Source organism: Carassius gibelio, chromosome B25 (genome assembly GCF_023724105.1).
Source record: "Carassius gibelio isolate Cgi1373 ecotype wild population from Czech Republic chromosome B25, carGib1.2-hapl.c, whole genome shotgun sequence".
NCBI classification, from domain to species: domain Eukaryota; kingdom Metazoa; phylum Chordata; class Actinopteri; order Cypriniformes; family Cyprinidae; genus Carassius; species Carassius gibelio.
In genome coordinates, this window is record NC_068420.1 from 4,706,108 (window position 1) to 4,729,773 (window position 23,666).

At 37.9% G+C, this 23,666-nt stretch overlaps 2 protein-coding genes across 2 annotated transcripts in view; one reads left to right on the forward strand and one right to left on the reverse strand.

Moving 5' to 3' along the window:
• Positions 1-14,068, reverse strand: part of si:dkey-82f1.1 (DENN domain-containing protein 2A) — a 35,565-nt gene extending 21,497 nt beyond the window's left edge. The window contains exons 1-2 of the mRNA XM_052597728.1: positions 13,780-14,068; positions 604-690 (exon numbers count right to left, since the gene is read on the reverse strand). Coding sequence (XP_052453688.1) covers positions 604-689 — 86 coding nt within the window. The 5' untranslated portion in view covers position 690; positions 13,780-14,068. The remainder of the gene's footprint in view (positions 1-603; positions 691-13,779) is intronic.
• Positions 14,069-16,511: 2,443 nt separating this feature from the next.
• Positions 16,512-22,020, forward strand: adck2 (aarF domain containing kinase 2). The gene is made up of 8 exons (XM_052598454.1): positions 16,512-17,845; positions 18,319-18,465; positions 18,579-18,707; positions 18,798-18,893; positions 19,725-19,970; positions 20,212-20,340; positions 20,903-20,956; positions 21,404-22,020. The coding sequence occupies exons 1-8, from the start codon at positions 17,009-17,011 to the stop codon at positions 21,533-21,535; spliced, it is 1,770 nt and encodes a 589-aa protein (XP_052454414.1). The 5' UTR covers positions 16,512-17,008; the 3' UTR covers positions 21,536-22,020.
• The last annotated feature ends 1,646 nt before the right edge of the window (positions 22,021-23,666 follow it).

Consider the following 23,666-nt stretch of genomic DNA (forward strand, 5'->3'; position numbering starts at 1 on the left):
AGCAGAGTTTTCTCTACTGTGACCATGTTTGCTCAGGATCTGGCTGAAGATACTCACTTTACCGACAAGGCTTCATTAAAATGAGCTTACTCATTTTTCTGCAGGTTTTAAAGCTTGTGCTAACACACTGTGGCATTCCAAACCACCAAGGGTTGGCAGTGCCAAAGGAGTTTAATTAGCTCAGTAAAAATAACTTTCACAGTTAGGCTTGTCCCAAAACCACCCTTAATATCCCACCTGGGGATGTTTATAAAGTATTTCAGTGTTAACGTTAGCGGACATGTTTAGTGTATAAGGGATGTGGCACAGTCTGTTTGCTGGGAAACTTCTTAACCATGGACTAAAATGTCTTATGAATAACATCTAGGCTATTTATTCACCAGATACTTTTATTCAAAGCAACTCACAAATAGAAGTGCTACAAGTCATCCTATGGAAACTGTATAGAAATTGCTGGAGCAACATTTATATTAGACTTATATTAGGTAATACCACCTATAGTATGACATACACCTTGTCATTTGTTGAAACACTAGAAATTACTGTGTAAAACAACAAATTAGCAGGAAATAGAAAGAGACTCGGTCACTTAGTTGTACTTACCCGTTTGCTGATTGGTAGATGCAGTCCTCTGTGTTTGTACAGAGCAGTAGTGCTCTCCCGCCAGTCATGGTGCTAGCAGCCGGCATCCTACACACACAAACAGACATAAATATAGTTTTTTTGGACAATTATTGTGGTTATATCATGGTTCAATTGATATATGCTATGGTTTTACCATGCACATATTATGCTATCTGAATATGGTATTCATATAACACCATAGTAAATATCAAAGCAGCATGGTATCAGCATCTGATACCTTTCACTTTCTATGTGGTTAAGAAATATTGTACATTTACAACAGTCATCCATTTCTCAAACAGCTGACTCAGTCCTGGAAGCTGAATGACTCACAACCCAAATACAAAAGACTATAGTCAGAGAGTTGCACCAGACCAAAAAATATCCATCTGAAGCAAACAGTGCTTATTTTGCTTCATTTAGGAAATCGTCAATTTAGTGAACTGAACTAATGGGAGAATGTTTGAAATATCGAAAGAGGGAGACCAAACAAACAAGAAAAATGGGTAAAAACAAGGATTCTTGACTTGATCTGTGACCTGTGACCTTTTATTTCTTTTCTCTGTTTTCAATGAGCCAGTAATTATCAACCACCCAATAAAGAACGTGCTAAGCAGTCAGGTCTGTTTTCAAGGGATCTGGACCCTCGCCACAGGTGTTACCACTTAACCAGCACATTTGGAGAGGACTGTCAAGCATGTACGTGTACGTCTGTTCTTTTGTTCTGCCAAACAGAAGTATGACAATGTCCATGGGACACAAGAGGGGGTGCAACATAAACGAACCCCATCTGTTTCCATGTTCGGCGAGTGCCATTCCACATGTGCAAGAGCTCAACGATTAACCCACATTCCCAGCATTCTGCCACCACTGGAGCTGGCCGTAAAAACCTTCCTCTCTAGCTCAGATAATGTGAAGGTCACCATATTGTGCTATTTCAAGACTTCCATGGCGATTAGGCCTCTGGTGCTTCGTTGGTCACCAGTGGTACTCAATGTGTTGATCTATCTGTGGATGAGTGTTTTTCTGAGCATCGGCCAAGAGTAATAATGAGAGCATTGTTGTGCTGTGGAGTTTCACACTTTGGTGTGGTGAGTCATCTTATTTTGATTAGCAATTCATGTAAACCATCCAAAACTGCTGGTACTAAACTGCAGAAAAACTGCCAGAGAAAAAATAAAATAAAATAATTGACATTAAATTATATTTAATACTAATACATCATTAAATATTAATAGTACTCTGACTTAAGATTTTATTTATAAAACTAAGTATTACCAAGTATTTCCCACATAGGATAAAATAACTGAAATTGTACATTAAATAAAAACAAATAAATAAACTATTAAAAATTCAAATTGTTATGTAAATTGTATGTAATATTACTATCATTATTCTATCAAAATTATTTAAATTTAATTATTTAAATAAAAATGTTATCATGTAATGCTATTATCACGTTATTATAAACTATTCATCAGTCCATCTATTTTTTTTCTATCTATCTTTATTCTTTTGTTTGCTCTCTTTTTCTCCTTCTTTCTATCTTTTCTCTCTCTCAGCGGACCTGCAATCCTAAATGATTTTCAGCTGTGTGTGTGTGTGTGTGTGTGTGTGTGTGTGTCGAGTCACATGCTTTTGCAGAGCAACATCAGCATTCCCCTCCTCCCTCCCCCTCTCTTTCTCTTTCTCTTTCTGAAAATGCAAAGATCAAGAGAAATGAAAGTGAATAGCCAAAGTTTTAGCGTGGGATAAAGTGTTGATCAATAATCTATAGCAGGGCAAGAGCAGGTGTTAAATAGCACCTAAACATCATTTAACAACTGTATGAACTAGCTATATGGTTTGAATAGATTCATACATAGTGTTAAGAGTTTGTTCAGATTACGGACCTTAAGTATGAGCAAACAGAAACTTAGTAAACACCACTAACAGCCAACTCATCCCTACAGCCACAAACAGTGAATCTAGCAGTAGCTGTGTTTACAACTGTTATTTTAGGGTCTTTTCAGTGTCTTTGCTCTCTTCACTATTGTTAAACATGACCTCTGTGTGATAAAGCATGACATGCAGAAAGTGAGCCATCTGTTCCGGCCAATAAAAAACTCCATATGACCCGAAGGACCTTTACCTGTCCCGCCCCCTGACCTGATGCCCATCAGCCGATTGGATGACAAGAGGCTCATTGTTCTGAACAGAAAGATGATTGGATCAAACTAGAGGAGACTCATGCAAGATTCCTGAAGCCCAGGATTCCTTAATGCTTTTAGATTCTAATGCAACGCTATTATTAGATCTTATAAGTGAAGGACGGTGCCCTGAACAGCAGATCTTTATCATCCCACAGACACACAAAGCAGATACTGAGGAAGAGGGGACACGATCTGTGCTTATTAACTTTAAGAATGCACAAAAAGGTTCCTTCCCGCGGACCAGAAAAGCTTTTAGTTTGTGCGATAACTGCCGCAGAGTAAACATGTCAGTTACAGATGGTTTGCGTGCTTATTTTGTTATACTCACAAACTCTCAAACCAACTCAAACGTTTATAAATATACAAATGAAATTAAATACACAAATTAAATTGAATGTAAATAAAAATACAATATATTTTTAATTTAAAAGAAATGATTAAAATGTGTAAAATAAAGTAAAATATAATAAAATAAAATAAATAGTAAATGCAATTAAAAACTAATAATTAAAATGTGCAAATAAAATAAATTATATAAAAATAATTTTCATTTAATTATAATAATAAGTAATAATAATAATTATTATCATTATAAAATTTAAACCTGATTAAATTTTTAAGACCACTCTTCTTTCCTCTTGCGAAACCATTACGATTATGATTCTGTAACACTTCTATGTAAATGTTTTTGTGCATCAGTCAAAATGATGATGCATTTAGCTGCAACAAATAAAATGCTGCAAAAGACTGCAAAGCTGGACATTTAGATAACTGTAAAAAGAAATGCGTCATTGTTTAAAGCACTAATAATAACTTGAATTCAGATCTATAGAAGCTAATGGGTAGTCGACATAAGTGTTTTTGTGTTGAGTTGTTCCCAGAATCCAGATTAGTTTCATTTATTGTGCAAATCAGCATTATATTAGTGGAACGATGTGTGTGAGGTGACCTAGTGGAAATCGAAGACCATCTGCGTTTAGCTATAAATCGTATCTTTTTTTCCTCTCTTGCTCTCATCAAGCCAAGTGAGCCAAACCCTGCAGCGGAGCCGGACTGTTAGAGGGGCTCATATGGGACATGCAGCACGTATTCATGAACACACACATGCAAACAATGGGTCAGATTCACAAAGGGCAGGTCAAATCCACAGTTTTCCTACATGACGTCAGCGGGAGCGTTCCAGAATCTCGCATGGTGACTTACAAACACAAGTCTGAGTGCTCAATGAAAGGAATAGTGTTCCAAAATACACTTTTGTCTTCATTCACTCACACTCATGTTGTTCCAAACCTTTGCTTTCTTCAGAAGAAGACTAAAGGAAATGTTAGGGTGAATGTTTGAGTGCATGGTGATTTATAAAACTACAATAGACAAAAAAGCATAATAAACATTAGGGGTGTAATAGGACACAAACATGATGGTTTGCAACGTACCTCAGTTTTGACATTACAGTTTAGTATCATAATAAGCAGTGGTTTACTGAACAAATTGCTCTTTCTTTAAATAAATTCAATTATGATAACATTTTCAATTCTAATAAAATCTTCTGCTCGAAACTATAGGCTGCCCTTCTACATTACTCTAAGGTTACAACTAACCAATTAACTTCCAATTCAATTACTGTTTATTTTTAAATTTAATAATCAACACTCCACTTGAAATATTGTGTGCAAACATTGCATGCAACACAATGTCGTTTTTAAATTAAATTATGAATGATAAAATGTCTATTTGTTGTTTAAATATATTCATTTACACCGTGGTGGTCATACCTTTTAAACATGCATTAAACATGCATTAATTAAGACATCAGTAACAGGTAAAGTAAAATACAATGAGTACACAGTATAATATTTCGGGGAATGCTCTTCTCTAGACTTTGTTTCTCTAGTGAACTAACGAGCTGTGGACACTCTTGACTTGCTTGAGGTAAATGAAATGCTTTCTTTTGAAAGATTGAGAGCTTTAGTCTATCTTTATTGAATGTCATTTGGAACAACATGAGGGTGAAGAAATAATGACTTATTTTGATGGTTTTATGTTTTGAATGTAGCGCAGTGATGAAATGGCCCTCAATGGAATGTTTTTCAGTCTGTGATGTGTCACGAACGCTGGTGTTCAGCACTCATGACCTGAGAGCCAGCTTTAACTCTGGGTTTCTCCTCCTCCTCACAGCTGCTTCTCATAAAGCCTTCGCTCGGCTGTGGCCCTGAGGGCCCTCAAACTGATGACATCATGCTCCCTGCACTTCTCAGAAACCGAGAGATAGATGTGTGATTTCCACAGAGAGAGGACAGCTTGGCCGTCGCCGATACTGAGAGTCTGAAGCCAGAGCACAAACACGTTTACGCCTCATTCTGTCTCTCCTGTTTGTAGGTTTAGATTCTGCTGACACCAACCGGAACAGACTCAGGAAGTCTGCCAAATAACTCTGGGGATCACTAATTAAGGAAGCAAAAAAGTAAAAAAACAAAAATAAAAAAAACCACCACCTTCGGGAACTTAAATGAAACAGAATGAGCATGAAACTGCTACACTGTCTGCATTCTTTGCATTGATTTTGGGGTAAAAACCTGCAGAATTCTGAGGAGAATCTGCCGAGATTCCTATGGGATTGAATAGCAACCATCCAAAACACACAAGAAACCACACAGCATTACTTTGAAAAACTTCAACTACCCATAAAACCCCAGAAACACTATGGTAATAGCCCATTAAACCCGAACAATACCCTGGGAATCACCTTTACATATAAGCAAACATACAGTAACAGCATAACAAATATCATTGCATTGAAAAACCTTAGCATCACCGTAGAAAACACTCACAACACCCTAGCATGGCAACAATCCGTTAAACCCAGTTAACACTCTGGCAACCAATCAGCAGCATCCATCCAAAACAAACTGGTAAAAACTGCAAAAAAATTTGTATTATGGCAGTGATGTTTCCTGATGTGAATCATCAACTTTTTCCCAATTTTTAATAACCAATAACAATGCCTTGGCACCCACCCATAACTACGGAGGCCCAGTTGTGCATAACACAAGTTCTCCAAAATGCAATGCATAGGACTAATTTCATTGTGTTACGATGTTGTGTCGTGGCTTGTTTCCATTGTGTTGTGCAAAATTTGTTGTGTTAAGGCTTGTTTCCATTGTGTTGTGCACTACTGGGCCACTGTATAAATGTCTATAAACACACACACACACAGTAGACTTGGGCACTACATGCTACACTTACTGCTTTGCCATTGTTATCCTCTGTGGGAGAGGACAAGCTTCAGACGGGAACAGTTCTAGGCCAACTTCAGAATGAGACAGGATGTGTTAAGGATATAGTAAACAATGCCTTCATGTATGTTTGCGTTCCCCTATCAGTGCCTTCCAAATAGAATCTCACTGTGATTTTTTGTGCGTTGGAATCGCAAATATGTTCCCTGTCTTTGCGGTGTTGGGATTGTAAAGCATTACAATAACATCAAATAGCTTGTTAATGATACTGTTCCAAGACACGGAGGATGATGATGATGATTGTTTACATTTGCTTGGGTCAAACGAGCACAGTGAGACCGTGGAAGTTGTAATTATGGTTTTAGGACAGAACCACATGACCAACCGCGTGACACTGTAGACCTCAAGGGAGAAAACGGCATGACAAACTGTTGTTTTCTTGTTTATGCAAGTGTTAGCTAAGGGGCGACATCGTGGACAGATAGCCACACAGGATGGGAGATAACAGGAAGTGGAATCTGTGGAGAACGAGACCCCAGTAAAGTCACACGTGTCTCCTCTGGGGGTTTTAAAACAGATCTCGACAATGTCTCACAATGTGCTAAGATATTCTGTTCTGCAATCAAAGATATTCAGGAAATTCAGGAAAGAAAATTCACCAATGAGATCTTGCTCATGTCTCAACTCTTTTTCCTATAGTCAGCAAAGCGTAACTGGACACTTTTACTTTTCTGTTTCTCTTAGAAAAGATCCCAATAATCTCACACGTGTCTCCCCGAGAGAGATCTCCACGTCTCATACTGTGGTCAGGACTGCCAAGAAGCCTGCAATGCAACGTGAGAGATCTGGATATGACTTAAGGCCAGAGGATTTGAGTTATGCTATGCTTCAGTGTTTAGGTTACAGGTTTTAGTATTTTGGCAAAGCTGAGAAGAGTTTGAGACTCTAAAAACCAGAGGGGGCGGAAAGTCAACAAAAGTCCCCATTGTTGCCTCATGTCATCGTATACCTCTCTAGAAGAAGAAAAATCTGCTATTAAAGAAGTCTCAATAAATATCCATGCCTCAAATCATAAAGGAGCCCATCTGATTTTGATCTGAAGACGAAAACCAATGTATGCGTTTCCAAATGTTACTGAAGGTCGTGAAAACTTTCAGACCTTCGTTTAGACTCCATCACTCTGGCGGTTTGGTTTACATTCACTCTGGAAATGTTGATTTTGAGAGCGAGCGGAGGGCAAAAAAGAAGGGAAATAGAAAGGAGGAGAGAGGCTCTGTTGCTTGGTGGATCATTGACTCCGGAAGAGGACTTTCCCAAGCTCTCGCCACGCAGTGCTCCAATGGGAATAGCGCAGGGAATTGTAGGAATCTGTCTGCACTGAGGCGCGTAGAGCCTGTGGGAATGAGCAGGCGGAACCACAGAAGCGTGAGGGAAAACAGGAAGTGTAACTGGAGATCTGGCTTCGAGTCAAACCAAGAGCGGAGTAAAAGTTGCAGCCAAAGTTCCACCATGAGTTGCACCGATCGAGGACTACCACCCTGATCAAAGATTAGTATTGTAATTCCTACAGGAGACCAAGACAACTGCACTCAAATCAGTTGCCAAAGCATTTTACAGCTGAGGATATCCATGTCAAGTGGATTCAGGGTAAAGATTGTAAATCTTCCAAAAACCACGACCTCCAAACGTCATCTCTTTCTTCATTCTGCATCCTCAGGATTCTGTTCAAATGCATCGTCTTATCACGATCGGACCAAACACGGTGACCTCTCAACGATCTCATCCTTCCTATGAAATTTTCCAAAGTTCAAAGTTACAAGTCTTTCAGCTGACAGGGATGAAAACAGAAGCTCGGCCACATGACTCCCAGAAAAAATAACGGTCTTTGGAAATTCTGTGGTTTTCCCTTGTAATACAAGAAGAGCCAGAAACTGGGAAACTGTGTGTTCCTCTGCAAACCTGATCTTTAATGCATCTCCGGGTGTTAGAGCACAGATATTTCCATGATTGTCAGGGTAGGATTGTTCCCTGGCATAGACGATTGTGGCATTGTGCGCATTTCATAGAACGCTCTTTGAGAGCCAAGTTGGTTAGTATGAGATCAGTTATCCAAACCACTCCTACCAATTTTATTCCACATCTTCTGCCCTCAGTTACAATTTGATAATGTTCCGTTGCAACTTTCCCAACACAAACATCTTACACTCTTCAAGGTCCTGAAATGAGTAGTGTCTAGAAGGGAAACCTTGTTGTGAAACTCTTTCTGCAACAAAGCTCATAGTCAGACAGTGTAAGAAAATATGCACATGAATCTCCCAAGACTTTCTGCACAACTAAACATGACCCTGTTATTCTAAAGACTCAAACAAGATGCTTTCATAATAATAATAATGCAGAAAGGGTATTCTTCTGAAGTGGGAACCTGATACAGGATTAGTTATCAAGGCTGTACATGTACATACCAGGCAGTGTGTTTGAGGACGACTGTAACAACTAAAGCATTGTGTGAAATCTCCGTCAGGTGTGTCTCCACCTGCACAGACGGACGAAACGTGTAACTCGCATTACCTTAAACATCTCTGACAGGTACGAAGAGCTTTGATGCTCAGGCAATGAGTGAAGGAAAAACATGAACCTGTCAGTCGTGCTGAATTTAAAATGAATGACTTAATGATACCCTTCCATTAAAGAGTGAACATGGCAGGTCCGGTGTGCTAGACAGATTGTATTTACCGTAGGTCTTTACATACTCACATTATAAGCCATTAGTTTCATTATGACATTATCCCTGCCAGGATCTCAACTGGGGTTTCATTAGGAACCACAATTTTCATTAGACATTAAGCAAATCCAATCCGTAAGTCTGGGTCTTATTTTCTTGTACTTTGAGTAGCTTGTTCATTCATTTTAAGAATGAAGGCATGTTACGCAACCAGTCCTCTTTTCCTAAAGCTGATATGCAAACATTGTGCGAAGTTGAAAGTCTAGTAAGAAATGCAGTAACAAGGAGCATGATGCCTCATTGAAGTCATATGAAAGTAGCTTTAGGCTGCACATCTTGGATGGTTTGCTGGTTCCAAAGCGCTGTAATTGGTTGCAGATTGGATGTGTTTAAATCAGCGAAAGAGAGAAGGAAAGAAGGCTTTATTAAAGAGTTTTAGAAGGTAAAGAGGTATTTTAAACCTCCCACGCTAGGAGAGGAAAAAGAAACATCCCACGTTCCAGATGGAGAAGAATGGATTGTTTAACTCGGCCTCGCCCACATTCTCTTTTTTATTTCCTTCTCGTTCCTTCCTGTCATCTTCACAAACGCCACGACACTTCCACATCACATGGCCCCTTGTCTTTGAACAAATCACACATCCTAATCTGTAGGTTTGCCATTAAGACATAAAAACAACGTTACCTGAGGAATGCAAATTGAACTTTTTAGCAGTTGATGGATGAAATGAAGTGCATCTTTTGACTACATTTCCTCTTTTTATGATTGTCCACCCCATAATTTTAATTCTGTCACTAATTACTCACCCGCATGTCTTACCAAACCCAGTTCTCTCTTCTGTCAAACACGAAAGGGGATATTGTACAGAATGTTTACTAGGATGTTATATTAAATGTGCCGTGAACATGGCGAGTCAGCCTCTAAAAAGTCCATGCAAACTGTGCACTATAGATCCAAGCTCTCCAAAGTAATATCATAACTTTCTGTGAGGAACAGACTGACATAGCCAACTTACATCGAAATATTTTTCATCTGTTTTTCAAGTGTTGCACCATATTAAATGCCATTGGTGGTTGCTTCTCATGTGGGATTCCGGCAAAGTAGGTTTATTCATAAGTGAGATTTGAGACCTACGATGAAAACAACTTTAACTTTGAACTATTTTACACAAAAGGTTATTGTACGACTTCAGAAGGCTTGGAATACAGAGGACTATCTTTGTCATCTTGGAGCTTGACAGACTTTGGCAACAGTAAAATTCTTAAAGAAATTGGAATTGCATTATGAGTAAACAACGACACAACTTCGTGTTTTAGGTGAACTCTTCTTTCAAACTGCTAGTGCATTTAGGTTAACACTTTATTCCCTTCTCCTGAATCCTAAAGCTCCTGAAAGCCTTCATTGGCTGTTACAACCTTGAAGTATGCTCTGTCTTTCCCTTCTCTTGTAGTGCTACAGAAACCACTGAACCTTGACAGAGACGGCATCGGAGCGACAGCTTGCAGGCACGGCTCCTTAAGGAGTGGGGGCTGGAATCCCAAGAGTTATAAAAGAAGGAGGGTTACAGAGGAGAAAGACGGGAAGGAGAAGAAAGGGCTGGAGGTCAGTAATCACAGCATCTGTGGTGCGTTCCCTTAAACTCGAACACAAAGCCCGCGAGCTCACGGGATCCTGAGCAGCCAGAATTCCCTCAGAAGCACCGCAGGGAGCATTCTACAGCTGTTGCCCTGGAGACAGTGAGCTCAGGTCATTACAGCAGTGAGGAGACCTTCCTGTAAAGAGACGGTCACACTGCACTTTTCATTCCATTGACTTCCATTCATACGCATGCGAATGCGTCAGCCCGGAATCGCAAGCTCATGCGAAAAATGTAGCTTTTTGATGCGTTCCAAAGTTCAAGTTTGGTGAACTCTGACCTGTGAATTCACATCACGTGAAGACGTGTGACCAGCAGAAGATCAATACGTCACTGCATGACCTCTCTGTACAGAAATTTAAAAATGAAGGAAGCGCTAATTTTAGCCGTAGCATCCTATTTTGCGTTACATATTTAAACGATTATAAATATATGTATAAAAAAGAAGCTGCTATGGTTCGCAGTGTCAATGGAAACAGGAACAGATGGTAAATTTGAATGAGGACATGTTTTATAATTTTTTATTGCTTAGTTTATATATTTATATAGAGAGAGACAGACAGAGAGTACAATATAAGACGCTTTCAACGCCATTGCAAAAGACAGTACAAGCACATTAATCCATGTTGTGATACCCATTATATCTTACCCCTATTCGCAGCGGCGTCTGGAAAAATTTACATACTTAAAGTCTAGTGTGATTGCCCCATAAACACAACTAGGTAATAACTGATATCATGTAATCTGGATTATGTAATCAGATTCCAAAAATTAAGAATTTGCCATTAGATTACATAAAAAAATACTCATATTCAGACTTTTTTACGGATTACATATAATTTATTGATTATACTACTAATACTAATACTGTAGTATACTACATAATTATACTACTACTGATAAAATCTTTATTATATATATATTTTTTTTTGTAAGAATATTTACCAGAATTTATTTAGCAAAAAATATGTAAATACACAATACAGTATTTCTAGACAAAAAAAATGAAAAAGAAAGAAAAACAATTATTATTGCTTTTGATTATTAATATTTAGTAAAAAATATATATATATATTTGGTGGAGAGCTGAATTTGAGAAAAAAAAAAAAAAAACTTTTCATAGGGCCTTAAGAATTTATTTATTTTTTCTGTTTAATATTTTAAGTTTCATGATTTCAATTAATTAGACATGCTCTTTGGTTATTAAAATTGAATTTAATTATTTAAGTGGGGAAAAAGGTAAACCAGAAAAAAATTAACGGAAAAAAATGAATTTGGAAAAAATTTTAAGATTTCATAGGGCCCTACAACATCCTAAAAACAACTCCAGAAGTGTTTTCTAAAGGTAAGCGCCACCAAAAACCAAGTTCTGCATTCAGTTCCAAAGGTTTCCAATAAACAACGCAGAGGAAAAATGTCCTTCTGTCGGCTCACTCAGTTGCAGTCTTTCTTTCTGAACTCATCCTTTATTAGAGTCATTTAGAGCGAGCCATTAGTCACAGACCAGAGCCAAACAACCCACCCCATCAAACACTCCTTACCCAGAATCCTTTGCTACACACACTCTCTGCTCTGGCAACCACTCAGAACTGAAAAAAAACCTCAGCATTCACAAATTGGGCTTCATTCATAAAATAACCATTTTTAATGTAAACTGCATCTGAAAATGTAAAAAAAAAAAGAGTTTGAATTACAAACTCTTTTCATGAATTACACAGAAATTACTATTTATTTGTGTTAATGAGGCCTACTTTGTGATTGTTTATTTTGATAAAGTTCCACAGAAAGTAGTTCATCTAATCACGTTTAAACTGAACCGAAATCAGCCCAAAAACCCTGTTTAAAAAGTATGATGATTCTGTTCGGGCCTCAATATCTCTGCAGTCTGACATCTTAACTCCAACAGAAGTTTGCTTCTGATGCGTCGTATTGGAAAGACTATGGGATTATGGGTATTCCTTATCCCTTTTTGCGAAAAAACAACAACATTTTAGTCCTAAACAGCAGTTACAAATAAAAACATGAGGGTGAGTCACATGAACCAGCAGAGACGGGAATATCCCACTCACAATGTGTTCTCTGATATGAAATACCAAATATAGATATAAAATCGCTTTTAAAATTAATCCAGAGGTCCAGCACTCCATAGTTTGTGAATTATGAAGTCATGCCTTGAGAGGACACCGAAACTCTCAGTCTGACTGTTATTAAAGATGCCAAACGCATTTGGATATTTCATATAGAGCTTGGCTGAATTGCTTTAGTTTATCTCTCTACTTTCAGCCGTCCAGAGAAGCAGAGCTGAAATGACTTGCAGCACTTATTCAATCACGCTCTCTCTCTATCTATCAGCTCTCTCGCTTCTTTAGACAAGAATGCACCAATGAACACACATTTCTCACTACTAGTTTAACTCTAACTACAATTACTACAAAACTACTGTGCACTGCTTCAAACTTCATCTATTAGATCAGTGCAAACAATACACATATTATACACATTTATTTAGCTTTTTAAATGACAATAGAATAAACTGTTTATATATAGTTAATTCTAATGGATAAAGACTAAGAAAAAATGAGTTTTAGTTGTTGTATATAATTTTTGTGTATTTTTAATACATTTATTACTATTTTTATTTTTGGAATAATAAAAAAAACATTACTTACATTACTTACTTATTTTTGAATCATTTTTACTATTAAAGGAGGTTTTTTCAAATATAATTTTGGTTTTGTCAGACAATAACTACAGATTGTGCCTAAAAGTTTTTATTTATTTATTTACATTTTATAATATTCAAAAACAATGTGTATTTCATTGTATTTGTTTTATTTATCTTTTTTATAAAAAAAAAAAAAAAGACATTATATTGGTAATTTTTACCATTGAAGGAGGTTTTGTCAAACATAATTTTGGGTTTTGTCAGAAAATAACTACAGACCACCCCTAAAAAGTTCTTTTGAATTTATTTTGTACTTTTTTTTAAATGCATTATTTATTTTTTACATATGTCTGTTTCATTTATCTTTTTATTTTTAGGATTAAATTTTTTTTTTTTTTTTTTTGAGCATTGAAGGAGGTTTTGTCAAACATAATTTGGGGTTTCGTCACACAATAACTACAGACTACCCCTAAAAGGTTTATGTTGTTGTTGTTTTCATCTTATAATATTTTTACAAACTATTTTTGTATTTTAATTGTATTTTTTCTGTTTTTTTTTTTTTATTAAAAAACAGCATTATTTACTCTTTTTCATTTTTACCACTGAGGGAGGTTTTGTCAAATGTAATTTTGGTTTAGTCAGAAGCAATTTTCCCCCCAAAGTATAGTTAAGTAAACCCACACACACACACACACACACACACATACCTTGCTCTGTTGCTTGCGCCCAGTAGGAGTGCAGTGGTCTCTCATTTTGTGAAATCTGACCTCAGGAAAGACGGCATCCACTCTCATGATCTGAGCAGCTATTCCCTTTTTCTCCTCCCTCTTCCCTCTCTTTTCCTTCTCCAGCACACTCTCTGGCTGATTAAATCCTCTCTTTCCCAGCCGATCCCTGTGTATCCTGCAGACGGCCTACAAGCAGAAGAGAAGCAGCAGTCGCTCAGATAGACTCAAACTTTATCTCTCTCCAGTGTTTCTGCCTTCCTCCGCTCTCATTCTCTTTTCCCACCCCTCCCTCCTGAAGCCAGGACCCCCCTCCCTCTCCTCTTTCCCATCCGAGTGTTTCTCCTCCTCCAAACCCCCCACTGCTGAACTGATCTGCAGCTGGGCGAGCGATTGGACGCCTGGTAGCTGTGGAGACGGAGTGTCCTGCTTTAAAAGTTGACTGGAGCCAAACAGAGCGCAGGACAAATTCCATCCATCCGCACGAACGCTGGAATCAAGAAGCATGTGGATCCTTCAGACGCTTTTAAAAATCACAGAAGAAGATCTCTTTGAGATTAAATAGAAATCAAGTGGAAAAGTATATGCTTGCTTTTCCGAAGCATGTCTCCTCCAGAGTTATAAATCAAGTCTTAAATAATCAAGACTGAAATTAAAAGTCAAAGATTTGAATATGAACTCAAACATTTCTCATCCAGTTCACTAAATGGTTCAGTTTTTAAGAGAAATGTCCACGGTTTGACACTTGTGACTCAATCAACAATCGGTCATTTGATGAGGGTTCATTTCCAATTAATTTCTGATCATAGAAATGCAGCTGAAGCTTTAGACAACAAACCAGAAATATGATCAACCGGACTCCCTTCAGATTCACCTTAAGGATGTTTTGTGAGAGCTTATTAAAATCAGGCGTGCACACGCATGACTTGTTTACAGCAGGGTTTAGGGTTGAGCCCCCCGGAGCGGTGTTTTCCTGCCTGCAGGGGGTCTGAGGGTCTCTGTGTCTAAAGATCCCATGTGAAGGACAGTCCTGGCTCGACTTCAAGAGGGGTGGAGGAGACCGACTCGAGGGATCGAGTTACGCACAGAGAGTTTGCGCTCTTAATGGAATCAGTGTCTTTTGTTGCTGTTGTGAAGCTTTTGTGCTCGATTAACTCTGTAAAAGTCATTTTGAAAACCCAAGCATAGGTTAACTACGACGGATTTCCAAGTTTTGCATCACATGAATGAGAAATGCACAAGAAACACATGCATTTATGATCAAATATGATATTTCTAAATAAATAATCACCACACACACACGGCATTTTAATATGCAGAAGAGAATGAAGTCTTTATGTCTGTTTTTTCATGTATGAAAGAGAAATGAAGATGAGTCCATTGACACATAATGAAGCACACAGACACACAGCGACACCTGCAGGACTATGAGGAGAAACACACAAATAATAATCGAGTGTTTGTTCAAATATGATATATATAATATTTTAATTAATTTCAGTTTAAAAACTACAATCATCTGAAGCATATAACATTAAAAAGAAGTAAGACCCGGATCTTGATTTTATATATATATATATATATATATATATATATATATATATATATATATATATATATATATATATAAAATCAAGATCCAGATCTTAACTTCTTTTTAATGTTATATGCTTCAGATGATTGTAGTTTTTAAACTGAACCTCAGTTTAATGATTTATGTAGATCTCTGCTTTCTAAAGTTTGTCATTTTTACATAAGAAGTCTCTCTGGGATTCCTTACATGCATTATTATTTTTTACTTTAAACATCTGTTTTCTACTATTTCTTTATCTGAAAAATCTTAATATATCGGTTCATGGTGAGAGAGAGGTGGAGTGTTTATGAGGATTATTAATTTAAACCAGAGAGGATCTTGCCTTAAAAACAGAGAGAGAAATTAAGTGGACTCTTTATTTTTTAGCTTTCTGCTGGTTCTAGAGGGAAAATGAGACCCTGGGCCACTGCGCACCAATGTATATATATACATTATACATTATACAATATATATACATTAATACATCATACATTAATATATATATATATATATATATATATATATATATATATATATATATATCTTTTCATTGATGTATGGTTTGTTAGGAGGACAATATTTGGTTGAGGTACAACTTATATGAAAATTTGGAATCTGAGGGTGCAAAAAATTCAAAATATTGAGAAAATCACCTTGAAAGTTTTGAAAATAAAGTTCTTAGCAATGCAATGTATATTACTAATATTTTTTCATATATATTTATGGTAAGAAATTTACAAAATATCTTAATGGAACATGATCTTTACTTAACATCCTAATGATTTTTGGCATAAAAGAAAAATTTATAATTTTGACCCATACAATGTATTTTTGGCTATTGCTATAAAATATACCCCAGAGACTTAAGACTGGTTTTGAGCTCCAGGGTCATCATTTATTTTACGCATTCTGTTTTGGTTCTTTCTTTCATAACTTTCTTAATTTAATAGTAATGTCTAATCAAACTGATATTGCATACAGAGTAAATACTCAATTACAGCTTACATTTCTTATATGTATCATCTCTGGGCTGATGATTTATTGCTTTTTGAATGAAAATCAACGCATCAATTATTCAATAAGGGTCTAGCTTTATTGACGTCCCTCTGAGCCGCGGAACTAATGTTGAGATTCACCCGGAAGGATTAATCAGCCGGACCCGAGGAGGGGAACAACACTCATAACAAACATTTGAATGAAGGTTCGCGGAGAAATGTGGAGATATATTGAAAATAAGGGCTAAACAGCACGACTGTGGACATCTGGCAGCGACAAAGTGTTAGAGAAAAAGAATAGCATGCATATGATAACGCGTTGCAGCAGTTGCATCTGTGTTTTAAATGTTTCCGTGGCTGATATTACATTTAACATCATAGACATAACGATTTAACATCGCTGTGGATGTATGCATGACGCATGCACAACTTGCAAGTAGATCTTGCAGCAAACCGCTACATAATTTCCCATTAGTAAGTGAATCTTTATTAATCAGTCTACTCTTTAACGTTACTGTATGCACGAGCTTCATGTTTCCATGCATCTGATTTCAAAACCGATAGCAAAACACAGATTATAAATCCGCTACAATAGTCCTAAAACAACTGTTAAATGTCTAAATAATTAATTGGAGTATCAACAATGTCTGCTTTGTGTGCAAAACACCTGCTCCAGAACTTCAGGTGCATGGTGCACAGGGTTTCAATTCGGATCCCGTCACGTGCACTGTTTATCTTTAAACGTACTCGTGTTATATCCCAAGCTCCTAAAGTGGGTCTTTTCTGCTGGAGTGTATGCGGCATCACTTCCGCCTCTGGGCAGGAAGCCATCCATCATCAGCAGAGGCCCACGGAGAGGAAGTCAGTCGCCCGAGTGCAGATCCACAGGTTTGTATTCGTCCTGCGTTTGGGGATCCGCGCCTTGGTGCTTTCCGTCAAATTCAGCCCTCTTCTGATTCTGTATCCCCTGACTTATCTATCACAACGTTGGGCGTCCCATTGGTTGGATGCCCTCCTCTGGGTCACGGAAACCTCTGGTCCTACTTTTATCAAGCTCGGCCAGTGGGCCAGCACTAGACGGGACATCTTCTCCCGGGACTTCTGCGATCGCTTCTCAAGGCTTCATGTGCGGGTGAAGCCGCATCCCTGGTCCCACACCAAGCTCTGTCTGAGGAGGGCGTTTGGAGACGGATGGAGGCAGATGTTTGTGTTTGACGGGAAGGATCCTGTGGGCTCGGGATGTGTTGCACAGGTGTACCGCGCCAAAGCCAAGGTGAAGAGCGTTGAAGACCCGGGCTTCCAGAAGCTGGTGGAGGAACTGGAGAAGAACGATCTCCTGGAGGCCTGGGAGATCCCTGGTCTGGGAGGAGCTCTGAGCGACTTCTGGGAGACGGATGAGGAAGAGACGAGGGATGTCCGAGAGAGACCTGGTCCAGACCCACAGCTGGAGGAAGAGCGTCTGATTCCTGTAGCAATTAAGGTTAAGATCCTATTTACTCTCTACTTGCTTTTAAATCCATCCCTTTCTAACCAGAATTTTTTTTAATGATCCAATCATGTTTATTTCTTATCATTTTCTGCAATACAATAAAAACATTGAGCATGCATTTCATTTTGTATTCATTTAGCAGCAAAGTACTCAATTACATCATATATTTTCATGTGAAATAAAGTTAGCATATTTTATCTTAGTGTAAACTAAATACTATATAGCTAATACTGTATAACTAAGTCCAGATCAAACCAAATTAAACTAGTCAAATGATGCAAGATGCAATTTTAGGGCTTGAACTCAGTTAGGTTTGGAGTTAGGTTTGTTCAGCTGGGTAACTGGTTTGGGATGTAAAAAATAAATGCTATAATGTTTCAAAAACCATCTTTCTCTGATAGTTTCTCTGTTGTTAGGTGTTTTATTATCATCAGTATTCTCTGGAATCTTTTTCCTTGAACCAGGTTCTTCATCCAGGAATCAGGCAGCAGGTGCAGATCGATCTGATCCTGATGAAAGCGGGAAGTTTAATCCTCAACTGTTTGCCCGGCATCAAGTGGCTCAGCTTGCCCGAGATCGTAGATGAGTTTGAGAAGCTCATGACCAGACAGGTACTGTCACTTTTAGGAATAACCTTCCTTCATGCAGGGTCATTATAGTCAACTAAAACCATAAAAAAGCTCTTTGATGAATATCACTGTGTTTTAATATGTCTTTGATGCAGATCGATCTTCGGTTTGAAGCGCAGAACATCGAAAAGTTCCAGAAGAACTTCAAAGATCTGCAGTATGTGAAGTTTCCGACGCCCCTCAGACCGTTTGTCACAAGGACTGTGTTGGTGGAAACATATGAGGTCAAAACGACTGTTCTTGATCATTTTAATATCGTGTATCTGTCTTCGTTCCACTGAGAAGAACTAACGCTTTGATTTACACTCTTGTAGAAAAGTGAACCCATCTCGAAGTACCTGAGCCCCGACGTGCCAGAAGGAATCAAGCAGAGAATCGCACGGATGGGTGTCGACCTTCTTCTGAAAATGGTTCGTTAGTACAGGAATCATTCACCTAGGATGAAATTTGGATGAAAATGTACTCAAATTCATGCCACCCAAGATGTAGAGGAGTTTGTTTCTTCCTCAGATTTGGAGAAATATAGCATTACATCACTTGCTCACCAATGGAAGTGAATGGGTGCCGTCAGAATGAGAGTCCAAATAGCTGACAAAAACATCCCACCCCACTCAAGTCCATCATTTAAGAAACTTTGAAGTGAAAAACTGTTTGTAAGAACAAAATCCATCAAGATGTTTTTAACTTTAGTTGATTCTGGCCTAAATATTTTGATAACACTTCCTCCAGTGAAAACATCAATCCCTTGTTATCTTCTCTCATCAAAATCCACTCGCATATCTGTTAATTAAATTTGTACATTGTGCTTTAATCTGTGCACTCTTCTCTCCTGGTTCAGATGAGATGACTTTTTAACTGGAGGAACTGATATTATGGATTGTTTACACACATATTTTAGCCCTAACATTGGTTAGAAGTAAAAAAAAAAAAAACGTTAATGAAGGACCTGTTTCTTACAAACACACAGCTTTTTGCTTCACAAGATGTTAACTGATGGACTGGAGTGCTGTGGATTACTGTGATGTTTTTATCAACTGTTTGGACTCTTATTCTGACGGCACCCATTCACTTCCATTGGTGAGCAAGTGATGTAATGCTACATTTCTCCAAATCTGATGAAGAAACAAACTCATCTACATCTAGGATGGCCTGAGGGTGAGAACATTTCCAGCAGATGTAGACTATTCCTTTTAAACAATGGTAAGTTTAATTGTATGTGTTTCATGCGTTTTCTCTGGCAGGTGTTTGTGGATAATTTCGTCCACGGTGACCTCCATCCCGGGAACATCCTGGTGCAGGGTGGGCGAGGAGAGGGCCCCCAGGACAGGGCGACTCTGACGGACATGTGTGACACTGTGGTGGTCAGCATGAGGCCGAGTCCTCCGCCTCTTCAGCTGGTGCTGCTGGACGCAGGGATCGTGGCGCAGCTCAGCGAGGCGGACCAGCGCAACTTCAGAGCCGTGTTTACCGCTGTCGTTCTCAGACAGGTAAAAACATACTCGATGGGGATTCTATTCACATTACTGAATGCAAATTTGAAGTGAATAGAAATGTTCGAGACTCAAAAATCCACATCATTAGTATTATTTACATTCAGGCCATCCGAGATCTAGATGAGTTTGTTTCTTCATCAAATTTGCAAAAATGTAGCATTGCATCACTTGCTCACCAATGGATGTGAATGGGTGCCGTCAGAATGAGAGTCCAAACATGTGCTCTTGTTGCCAGGGTGAGCGAGTTGCAGAGCTAATCCTTCATCACGCCCGCGCCAATGAGTGCCAGGATGTGACGCGTTTCAAGAAGGAAATGGCTGAGCTAGTGGATCATGCACTCAGTGACACACTGTCTCTGGGAAAGGTACGAGTTTAACTAGTTAAAAACCTATATACCACCAGTCAAGTTTGAACTAACTGAGATTTTAGTTTTTGAAAGATGTCTCTTCTGCTCAACCAATGATGCATTTATTTGTTTAAGAATACAATAAAACTAGTAATATAGCTAAATGTTATTAGAATTAAAAAATAAATATTTTATATTGTAAAATGGGATTCATTTCTGTGATGCGCAGCTGTATTTTCAGCATCATTACTCCAGTCTTCAGAAATCATTCTGAAATGCTGCTCAAGAAACATTTCTTGATGTTAAAAACAGTTGCTTTGTATTTTTGTGGAAACGATGATACGCTACCATTGAAACATTTGAGATATGTACGTTTGGAGAAGATAAATAAGGAAATTAATACTTTTATTAATCAAGAATGTGTTAAATTGATCAAAAGTGACTGTTAAGACATGTAGAATGTTACTAAAGATTTCTATTTCAAGGAAATGCTGTTCATTGAATCTTATGGTTTCCATAAACAAATATCAAACTGCATGAACTGTTCATGTTGGTTTACACGACTTGTGGTGCTTTATAGATTCAGGTGTCTGAGCTGTTGTCTCGAGTCTTCGGTTTACTGATTCATCACAAGGTGAGAGCAGCTGGTCTTAGCACAAGTTTAGCACATCAGAAAATGTCTGTGAAATAATGCTAATTGGCTTAATGCCTTAACATCTACCTCTCAATAACTCAAAGAGCAGCTTTTAAATGTATAAACGGGAAGTAGTACTAAAAAGCTAAGCATTTCTGTTTTAATGTGAATATTTGACTTGTTTTTTCTGCCTTAGGTAGCTTTTAAATTTATAATTGAATTTAGCAGTAACATAACTGAAATAAAATGTAGTAAATGTATTTAAATAATGCATAAACATGAACTGTGCATGCACAATAAATACTAACATATGAAGCAGAAAGTGTTGTGTTATACATCTGGCATGCACAAATAGTTAATGTGACATATTGTGATGTAGTGATTTTACACTGTATTGTGATGCTGTTGTGTGTTTCAGTCAGAGATGTTTTGCTCCTCTTGTTTCAGGTGAAGTTGGAGAGTAATTTTGCATCTATGGTGTTTGCCATCATGGTCCTGGAGGGTTTGGGTAGATCCCTGGATCCCAACCTGGACATCCTGGAGATCGCCAAACCCCTCCTACTGAGAAACCTGCTCTGATACGCTCTTCAGTGACTTCACTGTCAGCATTTACCTCACTGGTCCAGCCTGCTGCTTTAATAAAGAGTGCTGATCAGGGAACGTACCATCACTCTGGGATCAATTTACATGTGCATGGTTATATAGGGAAAGTTAAAGGTGTTTCTGGGTTAACAACATATCCTGTGATATTGGGATTGGATTATACACATGGGACCAGATTCAGTCTTTTTGTGTCTATTATGTACGATACATCAACTAAAGCCACTGTTCACTTTGAGCGTGTTTATCCATTTTACCAAGTGCATAAACCCAAGGCTGCTTTTAAAATCTCTGAAAAGATACATGTATTGTCATTAGAGTTAGTGGTTACAATCCATTAACATTTATAAGGGAACCAAGCAAGACTTTAACCAGACTTTGTTTGTCTATGTTTAAATTGGTACTGTCAAACCATTAAACATGATTAATCGCATCCAAAATAAAAGTTTTTGTTTGCATAATAATGTGTGTGTTCTGTGTCTATTTATTATGTATATATAAATACACACAAATACATTGTATATTTAAAAAATATTTACATATCTGTATTTATATTATAAATATATTTAATATATAAACATACATTTTTTCTTAAATATATACATTCATGTTTGTATTTATATATATATATATATATATATATATACAGGGGCGGTTCTACCTGGTCCGAACTCCCGAACTGACTCAAATGATTCGCGATCCCGCTCCGAATTCCCGAACTGACTCAAATGATTCGCGAACCCGCTCCGAACTCTCGAATTTATTCAAATGATCCGCGAAGCCGCTCCTGAACTCTTGAATTGATTCAAATGATCCGCGAATCCGCTCCGAACTCCCGAACTGATTCAAATGATTTGCGATCCCCAAACTGACTCAAATGATTCGCGAACCCGCTCCGAACTCTCGAATTAATTCAAATGATCTGCGAAGCCGCTCCGAACTCCCGAACTGATTCAAATGATTTGCGATCCCCAAACTGACTCAAATGATCCGCGAAGCCGCTCCGAACTGATTCAAATGATCTGCGAAGCCGCTCTGAACTCCCGAACTGATTCAAATGATTTGCGATCCCCAAACTGACTAAAATGATTCGCGATCCCCATAACTGACTCAAATGATTCGCGATCCCGCTCCGAACTCCCAAACTGACTCAAATGATTCGCGATCCCCATACCTGACTCAAATGATTCGCGATCCCGCTACGAACTCCCGAACTGACTCAAATGATTCGCGATCCCGCTCCGAACTCCCAAACTGACTCAAATGATTCGCGATCCCAATACCTGACTCAAATGATTCGCGATCCCGCTACGAACTCCCGAACTGACTCAAATGATTCGCGATCCCCATAACTGACACAAATGATTCGCGATCCCGCTCCGAACTCCCGAACTGAATCAATCTGCCTAGGGCACCAACTCACAGATGCACCATCCCAGTTGCTCCAAAAAAAAAAAAAAACTTCCGCCATTCTCCCATCCGCGCTTGCGACCGCTCGCACACCTCATGTTTGCGGCTGAATGTTCATAATTGATTGATGAATCCAATCCAGCTTAGAGAAAAGAGAATTAAATGTTTGATATTTATTAAAATAATCTGTAAATCATATGTAAATTTTGCTACTCTTTCACATGGGCTCAAACGCAAATTTGAGGAGAAAGACTTGCAGTCATAAAACAATTGTAATGTTTTCATCTAGGTGTCAGCTACAATGCACACCTTATATATTTTTAATATACATTAAAATAAAGTATAAATCATTTAGGTAAAAATGGCCCGTTTATCACTTTCAGGCACATTCCTGTGAAAGTTTTTTTTTTTTTTTTTTTTTAGGTTCCCTTACGAATAACACCACTAATCATCGTTCTTGTAGCCATGGTAACTGCAAATTAACCATGGTTTTGTTACTTCAAATAATAATTTACAAAGTATTATTATACTGTTTTTTTGTTTGTTTGTTTGTTTGTTTTTTGCTATAAAAACAGACCTAAGCCATCAATAGCCTTTAAAATGACTTAAAATGCATTATATAAAAAATAATAATTCAATAATGATTGGTTAATAATAACACTGTTAATACATAATGTAGGCAAATACAAAATAAACAATT

Coding starts and splice junctions, on each gene's coding strand:
- adck2 (XM_052598454.1), top strand. CDS start 17,009: ATGTCTGCTTTGTGTGCAAAACACCTGCTCCAGAACTTCAGGTGCATG. Junction 17,846..18,318: donor TGATTCCTGTAGCAATTAAG/GTTAAGATCCTA, acceptor TCCTTGAACCAG/GTTCTTCATCCAGGAATCAG. Junction 18,894..19,724: donor TCGACCTTCTTCTGAAAATG/GTTCGTTAGTAC, acceptor TTTCTCTGGCAG/GTGTTTGTGGATAATTTCGT.